The 26071-nt window shown below is 37.9% G+C and overlaps 3 protein-coding genes across 4 annotated transcripts in view; 1 reads left to right on the forward strand and 2 right to left on the reverse strand.

The window, feature by feature from the left end:
• Window positions 1–559: 559 nt before the first annotated feature.
• The window catches only part of LOC124168027 (prostaglandin reductase 1-like), a 31696-nt gene continuing 6184 nt past the window's right edge, over window positions 560–26071 (reverse strand). The window contains exons 3-10 of the mRNA XM_046546119.1: window positions 17719–17764; window positions 16336–16392; window positions 9963–10148; window positions 7938–8056; window positions 7192–7346; window positions 4863–4968; window positions 1843–1961; window positions 560–714 (exon numbers count right to left, since the gene is read on the reverse strand). Coding sequence (XP_046402075.1) covers window positions 604–714; window positions 1843–1961; window positions 4863–4968; window positions 7192–7346; window positions 7938–8056; window positions 9963–10148; window positions 16336–16392; window positions 17719–17764 — 899 coding nt within the window. The 3' untranslated portion in view covers window positions 560–603. The remainder of the gene's footprint in view (window positions 715–1842; window positions 1962–4862; window positions 4969–7191; window positions 7347–7937; window positions 8057–9962; window positions 10149–16335; window positions 16393–17718; window positions 17765–26071) is intronic.
• On the reverse strand, window positions 12503–15024 carry LOC124168028. Its single transcript, XM_046546120.1, has 2 exons — window positions 14860–15024; window positions 12503–14634 (listed from the first exon to the last, which is right to left on the reverse strand). The coding sequence occupies exon 2, from the start codon at window positions 13909–13911 to the stop codon at window positions 12706–12708; it is 1206 nt and encodes a 401-aa protein (XP_046402076.1). The 5' UTR covers window positions 13912–14634; window positions 14860–15024; the 3' UTR covers window positions 12503–12705.
• LOC124168026 lies at window positions 18171–24194 on the forward strand. Of its 2 annotated transcripts, XM_046546118.1 has the most exons (8): window positions 21642–21767; window positions 21871–22094; window positions 22217–22414; window positions 22491–22561; window positions 22726–22840; window positions 22945–23204; window positions 23425–23632; window positions 24021–24194. In XM_046546118.1, exons 1-8 carry the CDS (start codon window positions 21730–21732, stop codon window positions 24152–24154), a joined length of 1248 nt encoding a protein of 415 aa, XP_046402074.1. In that variant the 5' UTR covers window positions 21642–21729; the 3' UTR covers window positions 24155–24194. The 2 variants fall into 2 exon arrangements, with proteins under 2 accessions (XP_046402073.1, XP_046402074.1); XM_046546117.1 differs by lacking the exons at window positions 22217–22414; window positions 22491–22561; window positions 22726–22840; ... (1 more) ...; window positions 23425–23632; window positions 24021–24194 and having other exon boundaries at window positions 18171–21767; window positions 21871–21960.

The following is a 26071-nucleotide window of genomic DNA, read 5'->3' on the forward strand; positions in this document are numbered from 1 at the left end:
AGTTAAGGTTCTGGTTGCATTGCTTTGCATATAATAATTAATCACCGAACATATTTTGTTGTCTAACCTAAATTTGTTCTAGTAGCAATTGCCGTTGCCCCACGCTGCTCTCAAAGAAAATTTGAGCTACTTACTAAGAGTAAAAATTAGGCTTGTATTTACCTGGAAAACTTGATTCGCTGGTTAAGCTGGTTGTGATGGGCCAAGGCAATTGAAAGGGGAATGAGAAAAAGACAGGAGAAATGAAGATTTTTGTCGGGGAATATCAACTGGAGAATTTTTGGCAACCCTGAAAATACTCATCCTTTCCATGAATCTTTATGTTATTCCTGTCAGGGTTGTCAATTTGATGCATCAAGGTAGTTAAATCAACTTTGAGGCCAGTCCACATTACTATATTTCTTTTTTTCCATATTTTCTTTTGAGAGATTCACACATTGTCGTTGACATCACCAAATTACACATTTAAACATACTGTTTATATTTAAATGAAAATCAATCTCGATGCATGTTTTATTTCATATGATAATATCACCTAAAGGTAGAAAGTGATGGGAAATAGTTTGTTTTTTAATTTATTTGATAATCACTCAGGAAAACAAGCTACACTTTTACCACAGCCTTGCCAACATTCTCTCCTCGCAACATATTGATGAAAGCCGTTGGCATTTTCTCAAAACCTTCTGTGACTGTCTCGTTGTATTTTATCTTCCCCTAGAAAAGGCAAAAGATGATTTTTTTTAAAGAGTTTTGACCTTTGAAATTGTACAAAGGGATATGTTTAAAAGTGAAAATACTCATTGAAAATCATTGTTAGTTGACATGAATTTCTTGTGGAAGCAATGGATGTATATAATGGGATTCAGACAGATGAACAAGTGGTTTGGTCATACAGTGATGTGACCCAGGTACATTCTTATTAGGTAGGGTATTGATTAATGGCCATTTACCCAAGAAATTGGCATGGATGAATTCTCCAATTAGGATCTTTTTCATCTTGTGAACCCAAGCTCTAAGCAATTTTTTGATAGTTACATATGATACTTTGATCACTAGAAGGCTTTAAATAGACCAGAAATTGTTTCCAGTAGGACTCTTGCTTTTTAAAAATAAATGAACATCATTTCAAGGGAGCCGTCCTCATATGAGCCAGCATGTACACCCTATCTTTATTTCTCAAAGCTAAATGTGAGTGGTTTCTCATTTATGCTGTAGTTATTATTCACTGGATATTACATTGCTAAGCCCTCAATAGTAGCATTTATGTAAAATTCCTTTCAATTAACATTATTTTTCAATTAATATAAAAGTAACTAAAATGTTGAATAAATGATAAAAATCATCAAAGTTGTCAATTGTTAAATAAAAATCTTCCTATACGTTACATGTTGAAAATTAGAAATTTCATCCCAAAAGGATTTGTTTTTAGAAATATTCTTCCCCATCTTTTGAGTTTTGAATAATAGACATGTGGTTAATTAATTATTCAGGTATATATAAAGCAACTTTAGTGGTGAAGATATCAAAGACCAGCAAATTGTTTTTTTGTGATATAGAATGGTATAGTTTAATGGGCTTTCAATTCATAAAGAAATTATAAAGTTTTTCTAGAACAGAGCAATGCATATGCATTTTAAAGCTTGCTGCTTTCATTATTATCACTCTAAGAAAAGTATTTTATCCCCTGAGTTCCTAAGCTAAATTTCCATGGTAAAGTGAGCATTTTAAGGGACTCTTGTGTGGAAACTTCATGCTTCTTCCAGCCATTAACTTGCTATGCTAGTGGGTTGACTAAATTACCTCTGATATATTCCCCTCCAAGTACCAATGAGTGATATTTACCTCTTTTATCCATTGTAGGATTTGCAATATCCCTTCCTCCCACCTGTGCGACCAGCGATGAACCAGGAATCCTTCCATTTTCAGCTGTTTAGAAATCATTGGCATCTGTACCACAGTGGCTGTAAGTCAATAATTTAATTAATAAAATTGAATACACTAGAGCACCCCAAATGCATATGTGCCGTATTTTGGGTGCTGTGGTTGTACCCCGTATAATTAGGGGATCTGATATGTTTTTGCTGAGAGAATTTGCTAAATTTTGGCAATAAAATGGGATGAATTTAAAATAAAATGTTTCATTTACAAATAATTTATGATCAATAAGATTACTGCTTCTAAATTTACAAACAGTCACATTCAATCATGAGGTTGTATTGTAAGAGACGGCCCATGTGTCCCTTTCCTCACACCCTTACTCCTTATCTGATGCAATAAGCAAACCAAAATCTCCCCACACACACACACAGCACTTCCTGCTGACCACCTTTAGCACTTACATGCCCAAGTAACGAGAAAAGTGCTTCGCATCCAAGCATATGAGGGCATGCAGGCCAAAGGACCTGCAGACCATATCTCTTCCGGACTATGAGTGAGAGAAGGGGAGTGATGCCGCAAAAGGCGTCAGTGTGTTTCTTAACTAGTGAAGAGTAACATTCAATGTGTTTGATACTAATATAGTGTCTGATTTGTAAACCAATTGATTTGTGTCATAACATTCCCTTCCCCTTCGCGGAGGAGTCCACCACCTGCCACGAGGTCTTACAGTGTTATAAAAATGGTCAAGTGAAAAGAGCAGGCTAGTAACATGTACATATGTATGAATATATCATAGAATATCAAACATTAACACTTTTGCTGCTGTGAACATACCAATTACATTCGCATGGCAGGCTGCTGTGAACATAGTGGTTACGTTCGCACTGCAGGCTGCTGTGAACATACCTTTTCATCCTCCCTGCCATGTGCTCAGCGCTTTCGCCTCATGTGGCGGGTAGGTTTTCATAGAGTGGGCCGCAGTGAAAGAGTTAAATACTATTACCCAGCTAGCACAGATTGACTGATCACACACAATTTTTTATGGCATGAAATTTAAAGAATGTATTTAAAAAGTTTTCTGGTACTCATGCCAGCCTTCCGTCTGCTCCATGGCATGCCAAGCCTGTGACCAATGCGTGATGGGACTATGGTCCCACCCAAGCAAGTCGAGTTACTCTGCATCGCATCAGCAGTGCATGTTTCAGTTTCTTTGAATGCATATTTTTTCAAATTAATGATACATGAATTTAAATTTTTTCTTGAATTGCATATTCATGTCATAATCTCCTTAAAATCATATTTGGGCTTGTAATACTAATTGTGCATATGAGCCGTTCAGAATTTCAAACCTGTGGCATGCAATCAGCACTTGTACATGTGAATGAGAGTACGGAATGAAGGAGTAGCTCATAAAATTATTGCACAAGTGACATTTTTTGTCCAATGATCTCTCATGCATGAGATATATGTGTCCCTTTCCTCACACCCTTACTCCTTATCTGACGCAATAAGCAAACCAAAATCTTCCCACACACACGCACAGCACCTCCTGCTGGCCACCTTTAGCACTTACATGCCCAAGTAAGGAGAAAAGTGCTTCGCATCCGAGCATATGAGGGCATGCAGGCCAAAGGACCTGCAGACCATATCTCTTCCGGACTATGAGTGAGAGAAGGGGAGTGATGCCGCAAAAGGCGTCAGTGTGTTTCTTAACTAGTGAAGAGTAACATTCAATGTGTTTGATACTAATATAGTGTCTGATTTGTAAACCAATTGATTTGTGTCATAACATTCCCTTCCCCTTCGCGGAGGAGTCCACCACCTGCCACGAGGTCTTACAGTGTCATAAAAATGGTCAAGTGAAAAGAGCAGGCTAGTAACATGTACATATGTATGAATATATCACAGAATATCAAACATTAACACTTTTGCTGCTGTGAACATACCAATTACATTCGCATGGCAGGCTGCTGTGAACATAGTGGTTACGTTCGCACTGCAGGCTGCTGTGAACATACCTTTTCATCCTCCCTGCCATGTGCTCAGCGCTTTCGCCTCATGTGGCGGGTAGGTTTTCATAGAGTGGGCCGCAGTGAAAGAGTTAAATACTATTACCCAGCTAGCACAGATTGACTGATCACACACAATTTTTTATGGCATGAAATTTAAAGAATGTATTTAAAAAGTTTTCTGGTACTCATGCCAGCCTTCCGTCTGCTCCATGGCATGCCAAGCCTGTGACCAATGCGTGATGGGACTATGGTCCCACCCAAGCAAGTCGAGTTACTCTGCATCGCATCAGCAGTGCATGTTTCAGTTTCTTTGAATGCATATTTTTTCAAATTAATGATACATGAATTTAAATTTTTTCTTGAAATGCATATTCATGTCATAATCTCCTTAAAATCATATTTAGGCTTGTAATACTAATTGTGCATATGAACCGTTCAGAATTTCAAACCTGTGGCATGCAATCAGCACTTGTACATGTGAATGAGATTACGGAATGAAGGAGTAGCTCATAAAATTATTGCACAAGTGACATTTTTTGTCCAATGATCTCTCATGCATGAGATATATGTTCCATGTATAAAAAAAGATGTGGTGAAGTGAGGACATCACTAGAATAAATAGGGAAAATGAATGTTGGGGAGGAAGGGTGTAATGCATTGCTGGGCTGTATAGTTGGGGGCTGACTGGGGAAAGGGAGGGCGAGATAAATGGTTGGTGACCATTGAAGAAATAGGAAGTGGATTAGGGAAAGGAGGGATGATAAGGGTTAAAGGGCAAATGGGGATGGTGTAGTGTGTGGAAAAATCACAAAAAATAAAAAATGCAAATTCATACAATTGATCTCCAAAGCTATTTCCCTAAGTATTGAAATACACATGTCTAATATAAGATATAAAATATGTGGAATCCATAAGATTGCTGTGCGTTATCTTACTGTTTTATCTTGTGAATGTCAACTAATTATGGCTCACCTTTGGGAATATCCGTTGCATTGTATGTTGAAATCGAACCACAAACTGATATTCTTCCATAATCGTTCATGTGTCTTATGATTTCCGAGCTGGTTTCACCTCCAACCTGGAAACAATTCAAAATTTGAATTATTTTGCTCATTGATTTTCTGAGGAACTCTGGGTTTGGAGGAGGATGATGAGGGTGAGGTGAAGAGAAAGAGATGGAATGGCAAAAGTATAGATGAAAAATAAAGTTGTTTGAAATAAGAGAGGGATGCATAAATTTGTGATAAAGGGATGGATGATTATTGACAGAGTAAGAATGAAGAAGGAGTGGTCTCATTAGTGGAGTGAACATGCAGAGGCAAGGTATGGATCTTCATTTATGTTTGCATGTACTCTGTTTGCCTCTAGTGTAATTAACTGTTTTCATTAATAAAAACTACCATTTAGGCCCGTATTCTTAGTCGACCCTGTAGGGCCAACAGACCCTGGATACATCATTAGCCCCTACATAAACCAATCTCGCCCTACATACGCCACATCAAGCCCTACGTATGGCCGTTTTTGGAACTAAACGGGCCCTACTTTATGTAGGGTACCCAAACCAGCCCTACACCCTACAAAAACATGGTGGCCAAATATCGTCTGCTGATCACTACATTTGTAATGCTTATTCATCGGGATGAGCTCACACGAACTATTTTAAAATGTACAGAAACACTGCAGGAAGGTAATAATACTACCACATTATGGCCACCAAGTTAAATAAATTATAGAATTGACTGAACTAATGAGAACAATATAGTGGTATACATGCACCTTGCTTGCACGAATATATAATAATATTTTTCACGTTTGGCTCTTGGTATACTTTTGGGAAATCAATACTTCGTTTACGTATAACCATAGAAAATGTATTTTCATGCCACTATTTGCCACATAATAAACTTAACTATGGAAGGTGAAAGCGATTGACAAACCTTGATAATGCCACGTAAGTTCCCACATCATTGATGATATTTGCTCTGTACCTATTACTATCTGGTACAGACCGCTTTTGAAGTAAGTTAAAGACAATAAGGTTCTACTTTTGGCTCGATATGAGAGTATTTGTAGCTATAATTAAGGTACCGACACAACCTGGTGGACGACACCGATTGTTTATTTACCTTGAGCCGTTGCCCTAACAATAGGCCCGGAAATTATTGGATGTCTTTTCTTAGTTTCATAGGTAGTTCCCATTACACCTCCAGAATGGAAAATTGTCGCTGCGCCATCATCTACGTCATCTCACAGAACTTGACGATGGAATTTATGCAGCCACCACTTATACTATACCCACCACTTATGCAGGGTCGACTGAGAAATGCAGGTAGGGGCCTTTTGTTATATGGACGGATGTATAGGGTCGACTAAGAATACGGCCCTTATTTGTATTCCACATCATAGATAAACTCTGATCCCACTAAAGGCAAGTAATTTTTCCTCAGTAAAATTCTCAAACTTTATGTGTAGTTGTGGGTGCCTCCATAACGGTTCTCCATTGACTAGTCCATAGTGAAATTTTCCCTTGAAAAATTTGCTTGCATATTGCTGGGATTAGGTGTTGCTGAGTATTCACCGCATCCATTCTGGTACTCAAGAAGTTTGCCTTATCTATCCTGTGACCTTGGCAATGCCATGCCAAATACCCTCAAGAACTAACGTTATTATCAATTTTGAGACATAAAACGGATGTAAAAATTTAACTGAAAGAGTTTTATTTATTTTAGAATAACTATCACTTTAAAATTCTCCTAGTGCACTAATATTACCTATACTTTTTTATTGGTCAGGGCAATGATAGAAATGGTGCTTTATTTATATTTCAATCTACCCCTACTTCCCAAAATTTTCATTTATTCACCACTATCCGCTACGGCTTACATTGATTGTGAGGATACTCCCTAATGCATTATGGATTACTAGCATGAAAAAAAATTCCTAAATTACAGCCCTTTCATTCTAATTTTGTGTATGTCCTTAGTATGCTTGGAAACTGAAATCCTCATGGTAGATTATGTGGGGAATGATGGCCCTCTGCACTTCTGAAGGAAACAGAAAAATGGTACATTCTAGTGAATGATGTTTCTCAGTGCTATTGCTGTTTTTTTTGTGATTGGTGTATACTATTTTCTTTGCATTGAGAATATCATTATTGCTAAATAAAAATTGATACAAACAATTGGTAATAAAATAAAATTCGTAAATGATTCCAATGTTGAACAATCCCCCTCCCCAAGAACAATGGCCTTTATCCATCTCTGAGCATGGTGAATCTAGTAATAAAGGCATTTATGCTTACATTGTCAAAGTAGCAATCCACACCATTTGGTGCTGCTTTTTTAAGAGCTTCGGCGACAGTTGTCTTCTTGTAGTTAAAAGCTGCATCGAATTTGAGGTCTTCAGTTAGCCATTTGCATTTTTCATCTGTTCCAGCAAAACCAATGACTTTGCAACCTGTTCAATTGGTTTTGAATGAAAAAGTAAATTTTGCATTTATTTAATGGAAATTCAAATCCTGGAGAAGTAGGTATGTAATGATCATTACTTTTATGAGAGAAATTAGATTGAAAATATTCTTCAAATTAAATAAAAATTTCATAAGTATAGCGATATCATAAATAGCTTAGATAAAGATTTTTCTGTGCTCTTGATTGAGAATATAATAATATGAATGTGAGTCTAACAAAATTGGTACATGTGTGCATGACTTTACTGTATGTGAAGGGAGGTGTCATGTGATCAAATTTTGTCAGTAATTTATTAGAAACAAGCTGACCCAGAAAACTTCATACCACCTAATAATCAATAAACAGTTTAGTTACACCATTTATAAATCAAGAGCTGCTGTGCTGATTTGAATAATTTTTGAATTTTCATAATAAACAAAGAAAAAAATTCAAAAGACCTACAAAAATAAGTATTACAATAGCTTGTTAGAAAGCTTATTTAACATATTAACTTTTGGAATTTAATTCCTTGCACTTTTTAGTGGAGCATCCTTTATTCCCAAAAATGTGAGTGGGAGGTAAGGGCCTCAATTCAAACCTTTGATTTTCGCGATTTGGCCAACAATGCTTCCAACAGCTCCGGCTGCTCCGGTGACCACTACCGTCTCCCCTGACTTTGGTTGGCACAGCTCCAGAAAGCCAAAGTAGGCAGTATTCCTGAAAGTATTCTCAAATTTAATGTGGAAATGATAGTAGTTAAAATTGCAGGAAACATTTTCTATCAACTTGTAGAATGTATATTATACTATCATATTCAGTTAAGTTATGTTAATGGAATGACAATTAACCCTATAAATTTGTACAAATATGAACACAATTTTATTTAAGCACAATAAATCTTAACCAAAATTTGCTTCCTTGAAATTACCTCCGTTTGCATTATTCTAAGAAAAATTAGTGTACATTTAGAAAATTTTTCTTGAGTCCTTATTGTGTTAGTGTTGACATCATTCTAAATGGACATTCTGCAAAGTAAAGTAAAATGGAGGAAATGGGTGTAAAATAGTGGGATGACTATAAATATATTGTGGAAGGAGTATATGGATTCCAGAATGAATTTTAAACTCAGTGCAATAGATGCCATACAGGCTTCCATCTGTCAATAACTTTTTCCCTCTCATCTATGGCCCTCTTAGCCATGATCCAAAAGGAAAATATCATGGGTATTTAAATTCCTTATTTTTTGTGTATGGTACCATCCCATTGACTTATTTACCCCATATTGGATGGATGGAAAACAAGAATTGTAAGTTCATTTTTTTATTTTTTATGCAAAAACCTGAAGCGTAATGGAAATAATCTAGACACCAAAAAGAAGACATGATTGCAATGGAAGAGGAATGAAGAAGTGCTGAATATGATGGGGGAAGAGAAGAAACTTCTGGTGGAGATATGAGGAGTTCTATATTTGTATTTAATTTTCTGCCAGTATATTGAATGTCGGTTGCTTGCAACCATGGTACCACTGTAACATATGTATATCGCATGTCATTTGTCATTGTGGTCTACATGACAGTCTCCGCTTGCCTCGTGCCTAATAAACATCTATGTAGAGTACATACGCATTATCAGTATTATTACAACCACTGTGGGTGGTGTGGTGGGAGATTTTGCATACTCTTACCCTCAGATTGTTGCCCTGGCTGGACGCGGACATGCATTGTGTTATTGTGTTTCATGGTTTTATAAAATCAGCGAGTGCTGTAATTACACGTAATAAGGGAAACAGAGGGTTTGTATGGCTCACATACTAAGAGGAAATAGGATGCTGAAATTTGTGGTAGTGGAAAGAATGTCAAGTAATCAGGGAATTGGGAGGAAGAAAATGGGGTTCACTTATTCCTTAAAAGGAAATATAACATATTGCAAATAAAAGAGGGTATGGTTGGTTAAGAGTACCAGGTCATCCTATTCATAACATGCCAAATATAAAATTTCCTTAACCGCTCAAATGCCTGTATTAATAAATTCCAAATATTTTAATGGAAAAGCAGTGCAGAAAAAAGTGACTTTGTATGCAGTCATGTGGACAGGTGCAAAGTTAAATACACCGAAGGATGAAGTTTGCCATGAAAAAATATTTGGCTTAGCCAGGATTCGAACCTGGATCTCCCCATGTGGTGTGTTAGCCAGTTACACCAAAAAGCCATTTTCTCAGGGCTAACTTCCTGATGGGTTTTACTAAACAAGATGTTGACGTCACAAGTCCACACTGTGGCACATGTGGCGAGGGTCATGCTTTATACTAAGCCACTGTTGGACTGAAAAATCCTTATTTTGTCACTGGTCGGCGACGACGAATTTCAAAGGACTGCAGGAACAAGTGTCTTTGTATGAAGTCACGTGCACGGGTGCAAAGTTAAATACACCAAAGGATGAAGTTCGTCATGAAAAAATATTTTCCCGAAGTTTGCTCAGAGAAAATGGCTTGTTGGTGTAAATGGCTAACATACCTGTCGGCAATCGTCGGAGATCTGGGTTCGAATCCTTGCTAAGTCAAATATTTTTTCATAGCAAACTTCATCCTTTGGTGTATTTATTTTAATGGAAATGATTATCTTACCCTGGCATGCCCAGAACTCCGAGGGCTAAGGAAAGTGGAAGGCCTTTGAAATCCGGAATGATGAATGGCTTTTCGAGTCCATTCTTGGCTGATTCACTGCCATCGCTGATCGAGTAGGTCTGCCATCCAAAGTAGCCAACTATGTTCTGACCCACTTTGAACTTTGGATTTTTGCTTTCAATTATCCTAGAAACAACCAAAAATGTTATGTATGAGTAAGAAAATTAATATTCACATATTCTTTGAAACATTTACTAAAATGTCCAGTAATTGAAACTAGTTAATGACTTTTCCATCACTGTTGTTCTGTCATTGTAGTCCCTTTAGTTCCATTGGTATCAATAACTATAGAAATAACCTTCCTTTATGATGTAGATTGACATCATAATTGATTTTAGCGGAAGAGCATACGAAAACTTAATAGGTAAGTTTGAAAATGAGTTAAAATATTGAATGAATTAAAAGTGTAAGTATCATAATTTAATGTTGGTTCATTAATACATGTGTTAGGTCATCATATTACAAAAGTTTTCATTTTGTCAAAGTCAATCATGAATGTTATTTGCCATAGCTGCTAAAATTTTGAGTGTGAAAATCTGTGGAAGATGTACATATCTCCATTGAAAATATTTCCCCAAGCCTGGGTATACCTAGAGGAGTTGCGGGGTGGCCTGGCCCTGGTACACAGTGCTGGTAACCCCTCATAACTCATCCCCTTCAATATTACACAAAAATGTCCTCATTAATGAGGCTTAACTTAATTTGAGAAGGCTAATTTCTGGGAACTACATATCTCTCCCTCTTGAAGTGGGGGTCCCTCTGAGGGTGGTTGGTCCTGGGGTAGCCCCATGACAACAAATTCCCCTGCTTCGCTGATGCATGCGAGTTACATTCACATGTCTGCCCTGTCAAGTTTCCCTGCTTAATTAGTTCATTGGAATTGCATATCACTCATCTTTACTGATTCAACTAGATATTAAGCTATTATAATTGACTTACAGAATTAGCATAATAAGTGGTGTACAAAACTTCTAGTACTATACAGATTTGAATAGACGGGGAAACCTTATGCTTTCCTTTTTTATTTTTATTCTGATCAATGACTTAGCTAGTTGTATATTTTCTTGAAATCAACTTTTGTAAAGAGATAAATTTTTTAAATGCTACGCCTCATTGAACACCATTTGTAAACATAGGTCAAAAATAAGGGTTGTGATTGTAGCGATGTCAAGACAATGTCCTTTATTAATGGTATGCATATACAGTCTTTATTATAATATACTAGCTGACCCGACAGACTTCGTCCTGTCAAAAAAATTTGTAATGTGGCAGTGTTTTGTTCCTACCTTTTTTATATTCTTTGCAAAAAATTATCCTGAACAGAACCGTCACCCTGGTAATAATTCGGTGTGAATTATGCCTGAACGCCTCTAAGGCAGAATCCCCTCTAGCCGATGAGGCAACGGTGATTTGAGGAGGCCCGAGAGCCGGCAGGCTCGAGACACTTTTCTTGCTCTTAGTCGACGCGCCTTGCTTAGGGGTGCGTCGGCATCCGAGCCGACTTGCCGATCGGGGAAACCGGGGCTCCCGGGGCGTATCCAGCGCCGACGGGATGCCTCCCCCAAGCGGTCGAACATGGGTGACCGACTGAGGACGGCGTCGGGTCTCGGAATTGTCTGTAGACGACTTTGGTACCGAGCGGGGTGTTGTACTCGGTAGAGCAGCTGCCACGCTGCGATCTCTTGAGACTCAGCCCTAGCTTGGGGGATTCGTCTTGCTTTACTCGGCGAGACCCCCGCTTTCGAAAATTTTTCAAAGTCCCTCCGTCGTCTCAGGTCCGGCTTCGGACTTTGAAAAATGTCGTCCGAATTCCGTCGTCCCAGGTCCGGACTCTGGACTGAAATTTTTCGGCACTTCGAAAATCGTCAAAAAAATTTTCTTCCCTTCGAGCGCCTGCAGATTCGTAGGTCTATTCCGTAGTATGATCGTACTGGTGCCGTAGTCTGATCCCGCCGTGGGTTGATCTTTTTTCGAGATCCGAAATTCCGTCGTCCCAGGTCCCGACTCTGGACTTCGTCGTCCCAGGTCCCAGGTGTGAAAAAGAAAAGGGCTGTTTTTAGGGTTTCCCGGCAATTATTCGAATTTTTCTCGCCGTAAGAACCATCCTTGGACTTCAACGAACATTTTAAAAAAAGAATTGGCCAAATTGGTCCAGGCGTTGTTGAGTTATGCGCTTACCAACACATTTTGCGATTCATTTTTATATATAAGATTATCTTGCACACCTTAGGGTAATGAATGTATTTCTATTCTGTGAGGCAGTGCTGTAGTTAGAAAAAAATTTAGGCGGTACTCACCAAAAATTCCAATAGCTGAACATGTATGTATTAGGGGAAGGTGTTGTACCTTGGAACAGATTTTGGTTTTTTAATCATTTTGATACTTTAAAGGAGAGGTCGGAGGTTCTGCCTGTTTCCATTCTTTGGTACCACTATTGTATATGTTTTCTAAATGCCATTCAGATAAATAATAAACAGATCCTTAATGCAATCATTTAATTTTGATATCAATGACATGTGTTCCAAGGTACAGTGACTTCTTGTACCTTGGAACATCTCATGTTGTACCTTGGAACATGGCTTGTATAAATCTGGCAAACGTATTAGCAGTCCATCTAATCTTTTAATATGAAAACATCTATACTCATACAAATACTAAGTGAACATTTAGCAAACGTTATGTCCTAATTCATTGAGTTTAATTCTGGTACATGAAAAAATCCTCTTTTTGAAATTTGCCTTGGAGAGTTAATACCACCTAAAATATCTTCCCATGGATATATTAAAATGTCTTCTTTCTCTGGCCATTTCCATGACTTTTTTGATTTTGTCATTGAGCTAATGGTTGCCCCATCATCATTAACATTGATTATTTTCCCAGGATACAATTCGTTATCATATGTAACTGCTACAAACTGCCCCACTGCACGAACAACACTTTTTAGAGGAAGAACATATTTCATGCTTTTTTCTCCCATACCCACTGCAATGGCATTTTCTTCGATTTTGTCTTCAGCATCTTGTTCAAGTATTTCTTGCACACTCACTTCTTTATATGAAGAATCTTGACAAATCACCTGTTCGCACTCGTCCCCACTATCGTCTATTATCAACTTACGTTTAACGGGCTTTTTCTTCTTACTGATACCACTTGTTTTCTGTGCTGCAATTTCCTCCTTGTTGGGTGTGTCTGTTAGAATTCTAGATTTTCCTTTTGCTCTTCCTTTAGAAGTCCCCTTCCTAGGCAGCGCCTTTGGAAACGGTCTGATCATCACTGGTGAGATTGTAGGCTCTTCACTTGTTGAAGGTTTACTCACCAATTGCAGTGGCTCATGCCTTTCTCCTGGATTCAGTGCTGGATCGGGACGGTCTGAGACATACGAGGAAAGAAACTCATCTTCCTGAAAAATGTCCTCATTCAGTGGCGAGATGCCAGTAGCACTAAAACCACTCAGAATGTTGCTGGTAGTAAAAGCAAGAGGAAATGCTCTGCCCACCAATTGAGCAACATCATACACTGACACAGATTTCCCTGGGTTGGAGGACATCCAGTTATTCATTGCCCTATTATAATGCATCTTGAAAGAACCAAAAACTGTCCGATCTAGAGGCTGAAGTTTATGTGAAGTGTGTGGAGGAAATGTGATCATAATTATTCCTGAAGCTCGGGCCTTCTCAATAACTGGGATATTCACATGGCTATCATGGTTGTCAAGGAACATGAGAATTGGTTCCTCTTTTGAAGGCTTTGCATGTTGTATGAAATGATCTAAAAATTTCAAGAATAGACTCTCATTGGACCACCCGGATGGGTTAGCACCTCCTATGCTACCTACTGGAGCTCCAGTTAACATGAAATCCTTGAAATTTACTCTCGGAAACACAAACATAGGAGGAATGTGATTCCCACAGCGTTAATTGCAGCAATCATGGTCACATTCTGTCCCCTTTCTCCAGAAGTCATACTTCCCAACTGTTTTATGCCTTTTGGAGCCACAATTTTCGGTGGTACGTGGACCGTTGATAGCCCTGTCTCATCCACATTGTAAATTTGATGTGCAGGAAATGGACCATGCTTTTCCAGAACAGTTTTAACATTTTTAAAGAATGCTTGTACATTGAATTTATTAAAGCTTGTTGATCGAGCAAGAGACGTTGCTTCAGGCTTCCGAAGTGCAACCGAAGCTTCATGTTTCTTCATAAAATTTCTCATCCATTCACCTCCGGCAGTTTGGTTTTCATCCCACTGTTGAGGATATTTAACTTTGTTTGCTTTAGCATACTGGTATGCAAGCTCCCGTATCTCCCATTTCGTTAACCCATAATGCAGAAGAGCTGCCTGCTTTATGTAGTCAAGCAGTTCCTCCTCCATTGTAATATTAAAAACTTGTTTTACTGCATTTGTTGCTTCATATTTATACACATCTGAACCTGACTGTTTATGAATTTCAATATGTCTGTGTAGTGTTCCCAATTTTACTGTAAAATCTGCACATGCTTGCCGCAATGACATTTCACCATTTATGACTGCCATAACTGCACATTCAATATTTTCTTTTACAACTGCTGATCGTTTCTTACCTTCTTTACTTCTAGGCATATTCTGGCCTAACCTAAAACAAAATAGATACTGGTATGTAGCTTCATCATAATTGTCTTTAGTAAGTAATTTACAAAAATGATTCATGTTAGTGTACCTTGGAACATGTTCCAAGGTACACTAACAATAGTGTTCAGAGGTACACCAACTACAACATTCATTTCCAAACACCGACTTCTTCATATAAATTACAACAATTAACATTAAAATAAGTAGTAATAGACACAGTTATACTTACAGTTTAAGAACAACTAGGTGAAAATTCACTAACAATCGTGATGAAGATTCAGTCAATCGAAAATACTATCTCTGAATAATTACTTTTTCGCCACATAAAATTCAACTGGAGTTTACATCAAAACTTGTAAACATCAGGCAGCCATTTCATAACAATTGAGCATCTACTGGAGGTAGCTTCACATAGGGTGCGGTCCAATGAATGCTACTTTCGCTACCAGACGCTACAGACAGAAGTGCTCCGGAGCTCCGGTCCATAGGCGCTACGTTCGCTACGAGAATTTCTTTTCGGACCGGTCAGGAGCGAAGTCAAGATGGCGGAAATGAGCGAGGGTGGGCAAACTGGGATTATGAAATCGAAGATGCAGTTTTAATTGCGAATTGAGGTGACTATGATCATTGAATATTAATAAATATGTTTGAATATCATTAAAATGAATTTTATTTTTCAATATCGAGGCTCCACAAAGTAAAGGAAGAAACTTTGGACCGTATTTCTCTCACCAACCCTCGCCTACCCTTCTCAATGAAACTCATTACCCTAGTAAAGGAAAAAGTAGGTACTCTACCGTTTTCCCAGTTGAAACATATTGACTTATAATGGTTAACGACCATTAAAAACATTAATCTATTTCATGTATATTCTTTTTTTCTTCAGATTTTAATTTATGGCATGAGTAAATTTGTCGATATATGTTCTTACAATCCTTTCTTTATATTACATGCCCCTTTTAATAATTTTTGTTGCCTTTTGTATGTAAAGGCTGCTTCCAAAGACATTTGAGTTCATTTTGGGGGACATACGAGAATGTTTGCGGATATTTAGTTCTTGCTATATATTTATTTAAATCACAATTAAATTTACATCTATTTACTAAGTGCGTCTACTCCGTTACTTCGTAGTCACTTATATAGGAGAAAGGCGTCCACATTCAGCGTCCATCATCTGCAACGTGAGTAAACTCTCCATTGCCTCAGTGCATTCCCTTCGAATTTCCGCCAAAAATTGACTCGCTCCTCCGCTGACCCAAGTTTTCAGGGGAGCGTCTGGAGCTGGTCCGGAGCGAGGCGGGAAACGGGTGTATGACGTTTGCCGTGACGTCACAGCCTAACCTGTAGCGCTCCGTAGCGAATAACGGACCGCTTGGTGGCGCTCCGAAGCATTGGTAGCGTTCAACGGACCGCACCCATAGTTCAAACCATTCCCACTAGATGCCATGGTAAGTACTAAATATCTTCAATGTTCCAAGGTACAAGTGTTCCAAGGTACAACACCTTCCCCTATACATCCGCAAAGGTATTTTAACCGGTACGCTTATAACGAGTTTGGATACTAGGGGGTACGCCATTCCGGCCTGTACCGGCCCAACTACAGCACTGCTGTGAGGGGATTATAAGAGTTAGAGGATCATTTATTTCAACCTTTTACACTGTGAAAGAGACAATAAGCGGCCGTCTTCCAGATTATTCTACTTACTCGGCAACTTGTGATCCCATCATGGTCATACCCAAGGGAACGCGGGGAGCATATGCCCTGCAAGGAGAGAGAATACGGCATTTAAATAGTGTAGAACTATGCTAAAAATCAAACTAATCACTTCCTAATAAAGAGAGTTTTTAAAGAGGAAATGAAATCTATCTGCTTGATTCATCGACAGAAACACGGCCATTACCTATAGTCGACAATTGCTTGGAGAATTTGTTTACACACAGGGTAGTGAAATGTTTGTTAAGGACTCGCCTCGAGCAGGGATTAGTTCAAATTAAAATATTTTTTAAACAATTGTAATATTTTAAATAAATTTAATTATTAACATTGTTATGATGCTTAGTGATAAAATTGGTACATAATAACATAGCAAATCACCCAGTTTTGACCGGCTTGGCAGCTTTTGCAATGTTACCAGCTCCTAAAAACATACCCCTATAGTCAAGAAAAATTTTTCCCGTGAACTTTTACTATTTAAAAAAATGCTTATTCTGTTATCCAGGGCTGAGATGAATCCTGCTTAGTCATAAAATTGGTACATAATAGCAAAGCAAATCTTCCAGTTTTGACCGACTTGACAGCTTTTGCAACGTTACCAGCTCCTAAAAACATACCCCTAAGATCAAGATTAATGTTTCCCGTTAACTTTTACAATTTTTTAAAATGTTTATTCTGTATTCTGTATTTTATGATGGGATTCTGTTATCCGGGTCTGAGACGAGTCCAAAAGACCAAATATCATTCAAATCAGTTCAGCCGTTCTCGAGTTATAAATGGTCTAACTAACACGATGTTTGACTTCCTTTTATGTACTAAATATATGGATAACCCATGTTTTATCTCTGCTTCTGTTACTTTATGTATCTTGGAAGAAAATAGCTTTGTCTGACATAATTTGTTTTGCATCCAACTGAGTTTCTAGATTTCTTTTGCTTCTATCATAATAAGCCATTTTTTAATGTCTTTAAAATAGATGAAAGTTTCCATGGTTAATTGACGCAAGTCAATTATTCTCAGAAATATTGCAGCTGAAATGGCTCGTGAGAATTGAGTGTTGACCATTTGTAAAAAAATAATAATCAAAAATTATGTCATGCTAGCAAATACAAGGTTTTTTCTAACAAATTATAGCGTGGGTTTTAGTGGATTTGTAAAATTAGGAGTTTCTGTAATGTTTTGAATATGAACATATCTGGGCCTTTAATGCATTCATCAGTGTTGCTGAAGTTCTATCAGTCTACCTTGTTGGACCCTGTAATTTTCCTTCTTCTTCAAAAAGGTGCTAAACTAAGCTTATCATGCAAATACCTTTTGTGAACAGAAAAACTCATTTTCGAGGGATTTAAAGAGAAATTGGAGGTATAGACATACCTCATGTAAGGATCCACACTCATCCATACTGCTTTGCATAGGAATTCTGAAAGTAAAATACATTCAAGGTTAATTCATATGACTGTGCCACTCTTCAGCATTAGAATTCGAGGCTATATTAGAGTAATACAGCATTGATAAGCCCCAACAACACACATTTGGATATACATATGTATATATATTGTATTTTCATGGGTCACATACATATATATTTTTGTTATGTATTACATCTGTAGTACATATGTATTATTGAATGTATTTCCTTTGTATTCATACATATGTAAAAGTGGCACTTGTTACACGATAAATACATTTGTATTTTTTGTGTATTTTGAAATTTGGATACTTATGTAAATGTGGTCAAAAATACACAAAAATACAAATGTATTTATCGTGTAACACGTACCACTTTTACATATGTATGAATACCCAGCCAGCACACAGGATATCTTATCCCAGATATGAAAGGGATTTACAACGGAAAAGATGCGCTTCGGAAATCCGTGACGGATAGTACACAGAAAAAATGTCAATGATTTATCCGTGATTATGATACTGGGTCGCGCGCGAGCGTACAACTTCCCGAAATTGGAAAATGTTAATTAAATTACCTGCCGCATTATTTGGCGAAAAGTTCTCATGCTGAATAATTTGTTAAAATATAGGACTATATATGAGATATCTGTTATCCGACAGCGTAAGCGTAATGGCCGGACAGGGCACCCTAGTGACACCACATATTAAATGCATGGTCTTTCCAATATTTGCCTTAAAAATATCTTATACAAGATAATAATGCAAAAGGGTAAATATTTATCATCTTCTATTAATTTAAGATACATGCGATCTGTTTGACATTTTCGTAAAAATATTTTAAAAAAATGGCCGGACGGAAGATAAAGTTTCCTCTATGGAAAAAATTCCATGGGACCAAATATTTTCCTTATAGGGTTAAAAATATAGGGAAATATTTTAATATTTTTTTCGTGATTATGTGCATAATAATCAATATTATTTTCAAGATTTTCACGGGCATCCCGAAATGTGGTTGACTATAGTAGTATGAACGAGACGCTGGGTTGATATTGATGGTGCCTCATCTGCGTCATTCTGAATCCGGGAACGCTTGCGTTAGAGAACCTCGTGGAGTGAATTTAGAGCTTTTATTATATTGGGCATCTTTTCCTTACTTTTGACCATTGCACCGTTTGGACTATTCTCCTGCTTTTTACCGCTGCGCTCTTTGGATTGTTACTCTACCGGCTTCGACACCTGACCTCTTGGTATACGATTTTTGGATAAATTCCGGCGGTGAAAGTTGGACGCCATCTTGAACGTTTTTTTATCTCCACAACTTTTGGCGTTGCTGAGGTGGAACCCGAGATTGAATTTGCAATTCAAGGTAAGAAAAAGGGTTAGAATTGATGTTAGTCTAATTCTATGTACTTAAGTCTTAGATAATTAAGTTAATTTACCATGTGCTGTCGCACTTGAAAACAATTTCTTGTGTTGCTCACTGGGAATGCATCTTTTTAATATTCTTGTCGAATTATTGCCTGTATGGTTTTGTACTGAAGTTGTAAAAAGTATGGAATTTTGGGAAGTGATCTCTTTGGCGTGATGGGGGATTTGGATTCTCATTTCTTTGCGAATTTCAATTTCACTATGGCGGGGATGCATGGAAGCCATTTTGTAAGTTGTGCGTATTTAGAATAGGTAATTCGAAGGCCAGAGAAGTTCAAGGAAAACCCTCCTCTGTGGAATTACCGAAATTTCATTGAGTTAGCAGGTGATTAATTGTTAAAAATATCCTTCCACCATCGATTTTAGGTACATTACAATTTAATGGTTGCATTTAAAAGAACTTATTTCACTTATTCTTCTATTTTCTTATAATAAATTCTTGTTATATTAGTTTTCAACATTGTTTTGGATAATCATAAATGCCACCTTAAATTTAGTCATTGGTACCTACACCTAAGTTACGTGGCTAACATAAATTTTTATGATTATATATTTTCTGGTTATTTCAGATGTCTTGTAATATGTATCCATTATCGTCACTATCTGAAAGACGAAGACGTCAAATTAGAGCAATCAGGGATCCTGTAGATGGGCAAGAAGCAGTAGCTCCGGTAGATGTCCCAATTGCTGTTCCTGATGAACAGACTGATTTCACTCATAGTGAAAATGAATTGGTGGAAGGTAGCGCAAATGCAGATGATAGTGATAGCAATGGATCTTTTAGTTCAGTATCATTGGTACATGATAGTGAGGACTCTGATGATGACAGTGATAATGACAATAACGAGAATTTTGAGCTTGCTCTTGCTCATTGGGCCAGTGAAGGTGTTTCAATGAGAAAGGTCAGTGAGCTTCTGCACCTTCTTAAGGGACACAACTGCTTCAAGCATTTACCTTCTGACTCCAGAACTCTGCTCAATACACCACGTAATACTACTGTAGTTCAAATTGGTGGTGGGTCATATTGCCACATAGGTATAGAGAAGGAGTTAATGTCTCTGGCTGCTATTAATCCGGCCATCATGGAGGTAGAGACACTAAAATTACAGTGCAGCATTGACGGCCTTCCTTTGGCCAAAAGCTCAAGTAGTCAGGTGTGGCCCATTCTGATGTCCTTGCAAGATTTTTCTTCTATTCCACCCTTTGCTATTGGAATATTTCATGGTAATGAGAAGCCTAAGTCTTGCTCGGAATACTTGGCAGAGTATGTTAAGGAAATCACAATCCTTCAATCAAGGGGTCTTTTGTGTAATGGTTTGAAAGTTAAGGTAATTGTGACATGTTATGTGTGTGATGCCCCTGCCCGTGCTTATGCTGCCCAAATCAAATCGCATACTGGCTACTTTGGTTGTGGAAAATGTTGTGTGGAGGGGGAGTATATAAATCATAGAGTCATTTTCGATGAAATGAATGCACCACTGAGGACAGATCAGAGTTTCATGGAAGTTATAGATGAGGATCACCATGTAGGTTATTCTCCATTGCTAGACATTCCTGACATCAAGATGGTGACAGATTTTCCCTACGAATACATGCATCTGGTATGCCTTGGTGTCATGAGGAAGCTACTTCTGGGTTGGTTGAAGGGCAGTCTTAGTGTGAGATTGCAGGCAAGGAAAGTGGTGCACTTGAATTCAAAAATACAAAACATTGTAAAGCATGTGCCATGGGAATTTGCAAGGAAGCCTAGGAGTGTCAATGAGGTACTAAGGTGGAAGGCTACAGAATTTAGAATGTTTCTTGTTTACACAGGCCCTTTTCTTCTAAAGGGAATATTATCAAAATCAGCATTCAAGCATTTTTTATCACTGCACTATGCTATTCGAATTTTATTGTCCAGTGATTACTTAAAGCATGGGGATTATGCAAGAGCACTTCTGAAGTACTTCGTGAAAAACTTTGCTCTCCTATATGGTCGTGAGGGCTTAACTTATAATGTGCATGGCCTTCTTCATTTGGCAAGTGATGCAAAGATACATGGGCCCCTTGAGAAGTACAGTGCTTTTAAATTTGAGAATAAGCTGGCACAAATTAAAAGGCTAGTAAGAAAGCCAAATCTCCCTCTACCTCAAATTGTCAGACGGTTGCAGGAAATGTCTCAATTCCATCGACCTGAAGCTGTTACTGATAGAACCCGTCAGTATAAACATCATCATGAGAGATTACCATTTGCCCTGAAGTATCCTCAGTACTCAAAATATGCTGTTACTGATCACCTGACAATCTCTGATAAAGCCCCTAACAACTGTGTGATCACCACATGTGGAGATATTGTGGCAGTTGAAGTAATTGCATCTAGGGATGGTCAGGTGTTCATAGTCGGGAAGGCTTTTGAAAAGATTTCCGCATTTTATAACACGCCAGCTCCTTCAGATGGAGTGGGAATATATATAGCAAGTCCTTTGCCTCAAGAGAAGTTATATCCTATCTCAGATGTGAAAAGTAAAGCAATGATGATTCCATTAGGTGCTCCAATTAATCACTACTATGTTGCTGAGCTCCTTCATCATTAATGTCCCTAAGGTGTAAGTTCTTGTATTGATTGCTTCCATTTATTTATTAAAGTGACCCAGTGAATTATGCAAAAGTAATTTAAGGATTTAAGTACATTCCATTTTTTTCTTTCAGTATGCCGTGGGTAGTCGCAGAATTTTTTCCTCATCGGGAATTCTTAGAAGCCACAGTGCAGACCATTCCCGAGAGCTGGGTGTGTCGTCAGTCATCCCAAACATATGCCCTGTACCCACCAGAGACATTTCCTGCTCCTGTGGTGCAGCAAATGATAAGGAAGCAGCATAGTCCAAATAAATCTTGGGAGAAAATAAAATTGAAGTTTGTGACAACTCCATTTGGTAGGATATTCTTTGTATATTCTTCATATAATTTTCCAACCATTCTAATTTTTCATTTCATTGTAGTTAATGGCCCCATACTTACGGTACCTTTATTCCCGTTTTGTTTTCTCTTATTCCAGATGATGTACTTGCCGCCACACATCTGGAAATTGAGGCCGCTGACTGTGAGGACTCTGATCTGGAAAGATTTGTTATGATGAAGAAAGGGGCAACAAAAAGGAAGAGGAAAATGAAGGACTTACATTATCCTAATGAGCCATGGACTGAGAGTGACCAGTCTGATGTGGATACTATTAGTAATCCTCCCTCACCTTCAGGTACTGATGAAACAAAAAGTGTTGATGTTTCATACTGTGGTAATTGATAGTACATGAGCATTTTTTTTCTTTACAGCTGTTAAGTCATGTGACTTTCCATTGGAAGTGCCACCGGTACCAAAACCTCGAACTTCTCTAGGTGGTGGAGTGAGTATCTCAATATCAAAAATATGTGTTGAGATTAGTAGCCTAAGGGATTAACAATACTTGCCTTAGCCTTTGAGTGTATTGATAAATTCATTTTATCCTATATTTCCTCAATGGTAGCTCTAAAGAAAGCTGTTCTGAGTCCTCCACTTTTTTTCTTTCAGGGTGTTCGGGATACAGCCAAGAGGTGTAACAAACAAGTGGAGTCATCAATGTCAAGGGAGGCAGTTGATTCTGACATTGCAGCAGCAATGAAGACAAATAATGTCTCTTTGAGTGGTAAGAAATTTTCTAACATGGAGTGGCTGACATGTAAGCATTCCGTACATTAATAGGAACTTACAACAGATAGTATATTTATTGTCATTTCTTCTCTTCCACAGCCGAAATAAAATCTTTCATACAACATGAAATTGCTGAAATGAAGAAAGAGATAAAGAGGCAGATGAGGGAAGACAAAGCAGAGGTCTTGGAGGCGATAAATGCAGTCACATTTCAATTGAAATCTGCCAGGATAGGTTCAATTGCCGATTCATTTCCTCCTGAAATGGAGTCGAGGCATTGTCTGCCAATGGACACATTAGAAGAGTTAATAGAGTTTGAAGGAGAAATTGCCTCCGATAAGGAATATAGGAGATTTTTAGTAAGTCTTGGTTAATTTTGCCCATGTAGAATATTGGAATTATCTCAAATGTCCTTTTTGACTTTTATCGGAAGATAACAGTAATTTTTCCCCCTTGCCATTAAAATTTTTTAATGTTTGTGTTATTATTATCAATATTTACTGAAGCAATTGCTCTCATTGGCTACTGTATTATTCCATCACTGAATTTTTTGAGCTTCATAGTTTTTTGTAATTACAGGTCAAGCACTTGATGGAACGTTCGTCCAATTTATTGTACCGCAGCATCACAGAAAAGTTGTTCTCTGCTGCAGTCAACAAGACTGTGAATGACATATGCTCGATGATTATGAGCAATGACATGGGGAAGCAGTTCTGCATGAAGGGCAGAACCCCTCATAAAATCCCGTTTGAGAGTACCTTCCCAAATACCATTGACTTAATTTTTGGTAAGTATAAGTTTTGAATGACTGCTGGTAAATTTCCATAATGCTGAGGCGGCCTGATTCATTCAATTGAACACCTCTTTCTTTGAATTCATGAGTTATTAGCAGTAGCATAACTAAGGATAGGCGCTGGGGGGATGGGATGGTCTGGGGTGGCCACCCTCCACCCCCAGGTATCGGGGTCCACAAAATTTTTTTTAATGACATGCCTGGAAATACATTTTACATCATTTTAGCTCTAAAGATTTAACTTCAAGCAGATGCAGTTATTTAAGTTCAAAACTAGATAATAGTTTTAAATAATTTTTAAATTTCTCTGAGGCTTTGGGGGGGATGTATCCCCTTATCCCCCCATGGTTATTAGAAAATCAAAAATAGGTTTTTTTTTCAGACTCTGTAAAAACCAAGGGAGCAAACGGACCACAACTTGACCTCTTCACAGTGAAGAAAAGCATTGGGGAATGGCTCCGGTTGGCAAGGCTGCGGGGAGGATCGAAGAAATCTGTGACAAGCGAAATTGTTTAAATATTTGTTTTGTGATGTTTTAAATAAATACATTTGCCTGTAACTTATTTCATTCCTCACTATTGTAATTATACCTACAGCTGTGCCTCTGTTTCAGATTTAAAAAATATGGGATCCTCATAGTGATGAAGCAACTGTGGGTTAATTTATATTTTAGAAGTGGGTGGGGGTGTCTCGGTGTCGAGTTTGTACTTGCTCTCCCCTAGGGGTAAACCTTTCAATATTCGAGTTTTCTGGTGTTCGATGAACTTCCTGTTCTTTTTTTTCACCATGGACAGGGAACCCAGATGAATAATCTCGAGCCGGCCGGTGACAAAGGAGATTTAAGGGTAGTATCCTTGGGAGATCGGCTTGATAGTTGGTTTTAAATTCATTTGGTGGGTGATTGTTGGTAATTTTGAAGAATGTGGCGGTTCTTTTATATAATTTAGCTCTTGCAGCGTGAACGCGTCGAGCACAGTCGATATATCGATTACGCGTCAGGGTCGATATATTTTCGTTGCGATTGCTTCGAGTATGTTATCGATTACGCGTCAGGGTCGATATATTTTCGTTGCGATTGCTTCGAGTATGTTATCGATATATCGTTTGCTGTGTCATTCTGATTTTCGCCGCCAGGCGGCAGTTATCCCCTGTTACGGATAACATATCCCGTCAAAGGCGGAAACGTATCCCGTGCTTTTCCGCTGCATTTCCCCATTATATCCGAGATATCTTTTCCCGTAGGAGATATAGTATCCGTCTTATATCGGGAAAGTATTATGATATGACTGGGATATATAACCCCTTGTGCTAGTTGGGTACAGAGGAAATACATATGTAAATGTGGCCAAAAATACACAAAATATACATTATGTATATTTCCTGTAATACTTGGGAGGTAGATTTTCGTGGCGTCTTGCGAAACGTTCATAAACATTTTTTCCAGAAATAATATGTTCACAGCAAACGCCAGATTTCCCTATTTTAATGATCATTCATCCATTCGAATTTATACCCAGAAAGCTTAAAAATAAATCATATACTAGTCGATGTGAGCAAGGGTAGTAAATATGGCGGCTATTTATGTTAATTTGTAAATGCACGCGAAATACAGACGTATTACATATGTAAAATTCAGTTTCTATCCGCGAAATATACACATGGAAAAATGGTTCACAATACATGAAAAATACAAAACATAGTACTTGCACAGATCAAAAGTAAAAGCGAAGTTTGATTTTTTAAACAATATTTTAATGTAACTGTTTAGACAAAAAATGAAATTCTCAATTCCGCGGCTCACTGTCGCTAGGGAAGTGAGTGGGAGTGATACAGTTATAATCTCGTTGACAGTAAACCTCGGCCTCGGCATTTCGTTCGAGACTACGAGAACGTGCTGTAGGAGGAACTCCGGCATCTACGCTAATAAACAAAAGGAAATCCGTTATTAACTAGCTACTGATGTATAGTTAATTTTATATTTGTTTGTATTATTATACTTATTGGAAGAATTGACATAGTGTTTTAATCCTCGATAACCGGTGCGTGTGGATGGTGTGCTCAACCCGAAGCTATGTTTTGCTGGAAATGTGCTTCAATCCCACACGTTATTGCGATTCGTGCAAGCCAGCTCCAGCAGTTTCCTGTCACTGGATTATTAAGGTAAGGTATGATTTATCTTTTATTGTATTGTACGCCTACATAGACTACATTAATTATGTTATTTGAGTATATTTGGATACAACTATTGGCGCAATGTGTTGACCACATTGCGCCAATAGAGGTAATTATATTGTTTATGTTTGGCTATTGTTTTCCTTTTTTGTTGAGTTATGTATCGAGGAGACTGGTCTCCATTGAAGTTATATGGTAAAACATAGTAATGTCAATCTTGTACGTAGGTATAAATTAATAGATTATGCGTCGTATAGTAAT

The sequence above is a fragment of the Ischnura elegans genome, chromosome 11 (assembly GCF_921293095.1).
Source record: "Ischnura elegans chromosome 11, ioIscEleg1.1, whole genome shotgun sequence".
Taxonomy (NCBI): domain Eukaryota; kingdom Metazoa; phylum Arthropoda; class Insecta; order Odonata; family Coenagrionidae; genus Ischnura; species Ischnura elegans.

Coding starts and splice junctions, on each gene's coding strand:
- LOC124168028 (XM_046546120.1), bottom strand. CDS start 13,911: ATGTTTGTGTTTCCGAGAGTAAATTTCAAGGATTTCATGTTAACTGGA.
- LOC124168026 (XM_046546117.1), top strand. CDS start 19,752: ATGTCTTGTAATATGTATCCATTATCGTCACTATCTGAAAGACGAAGA.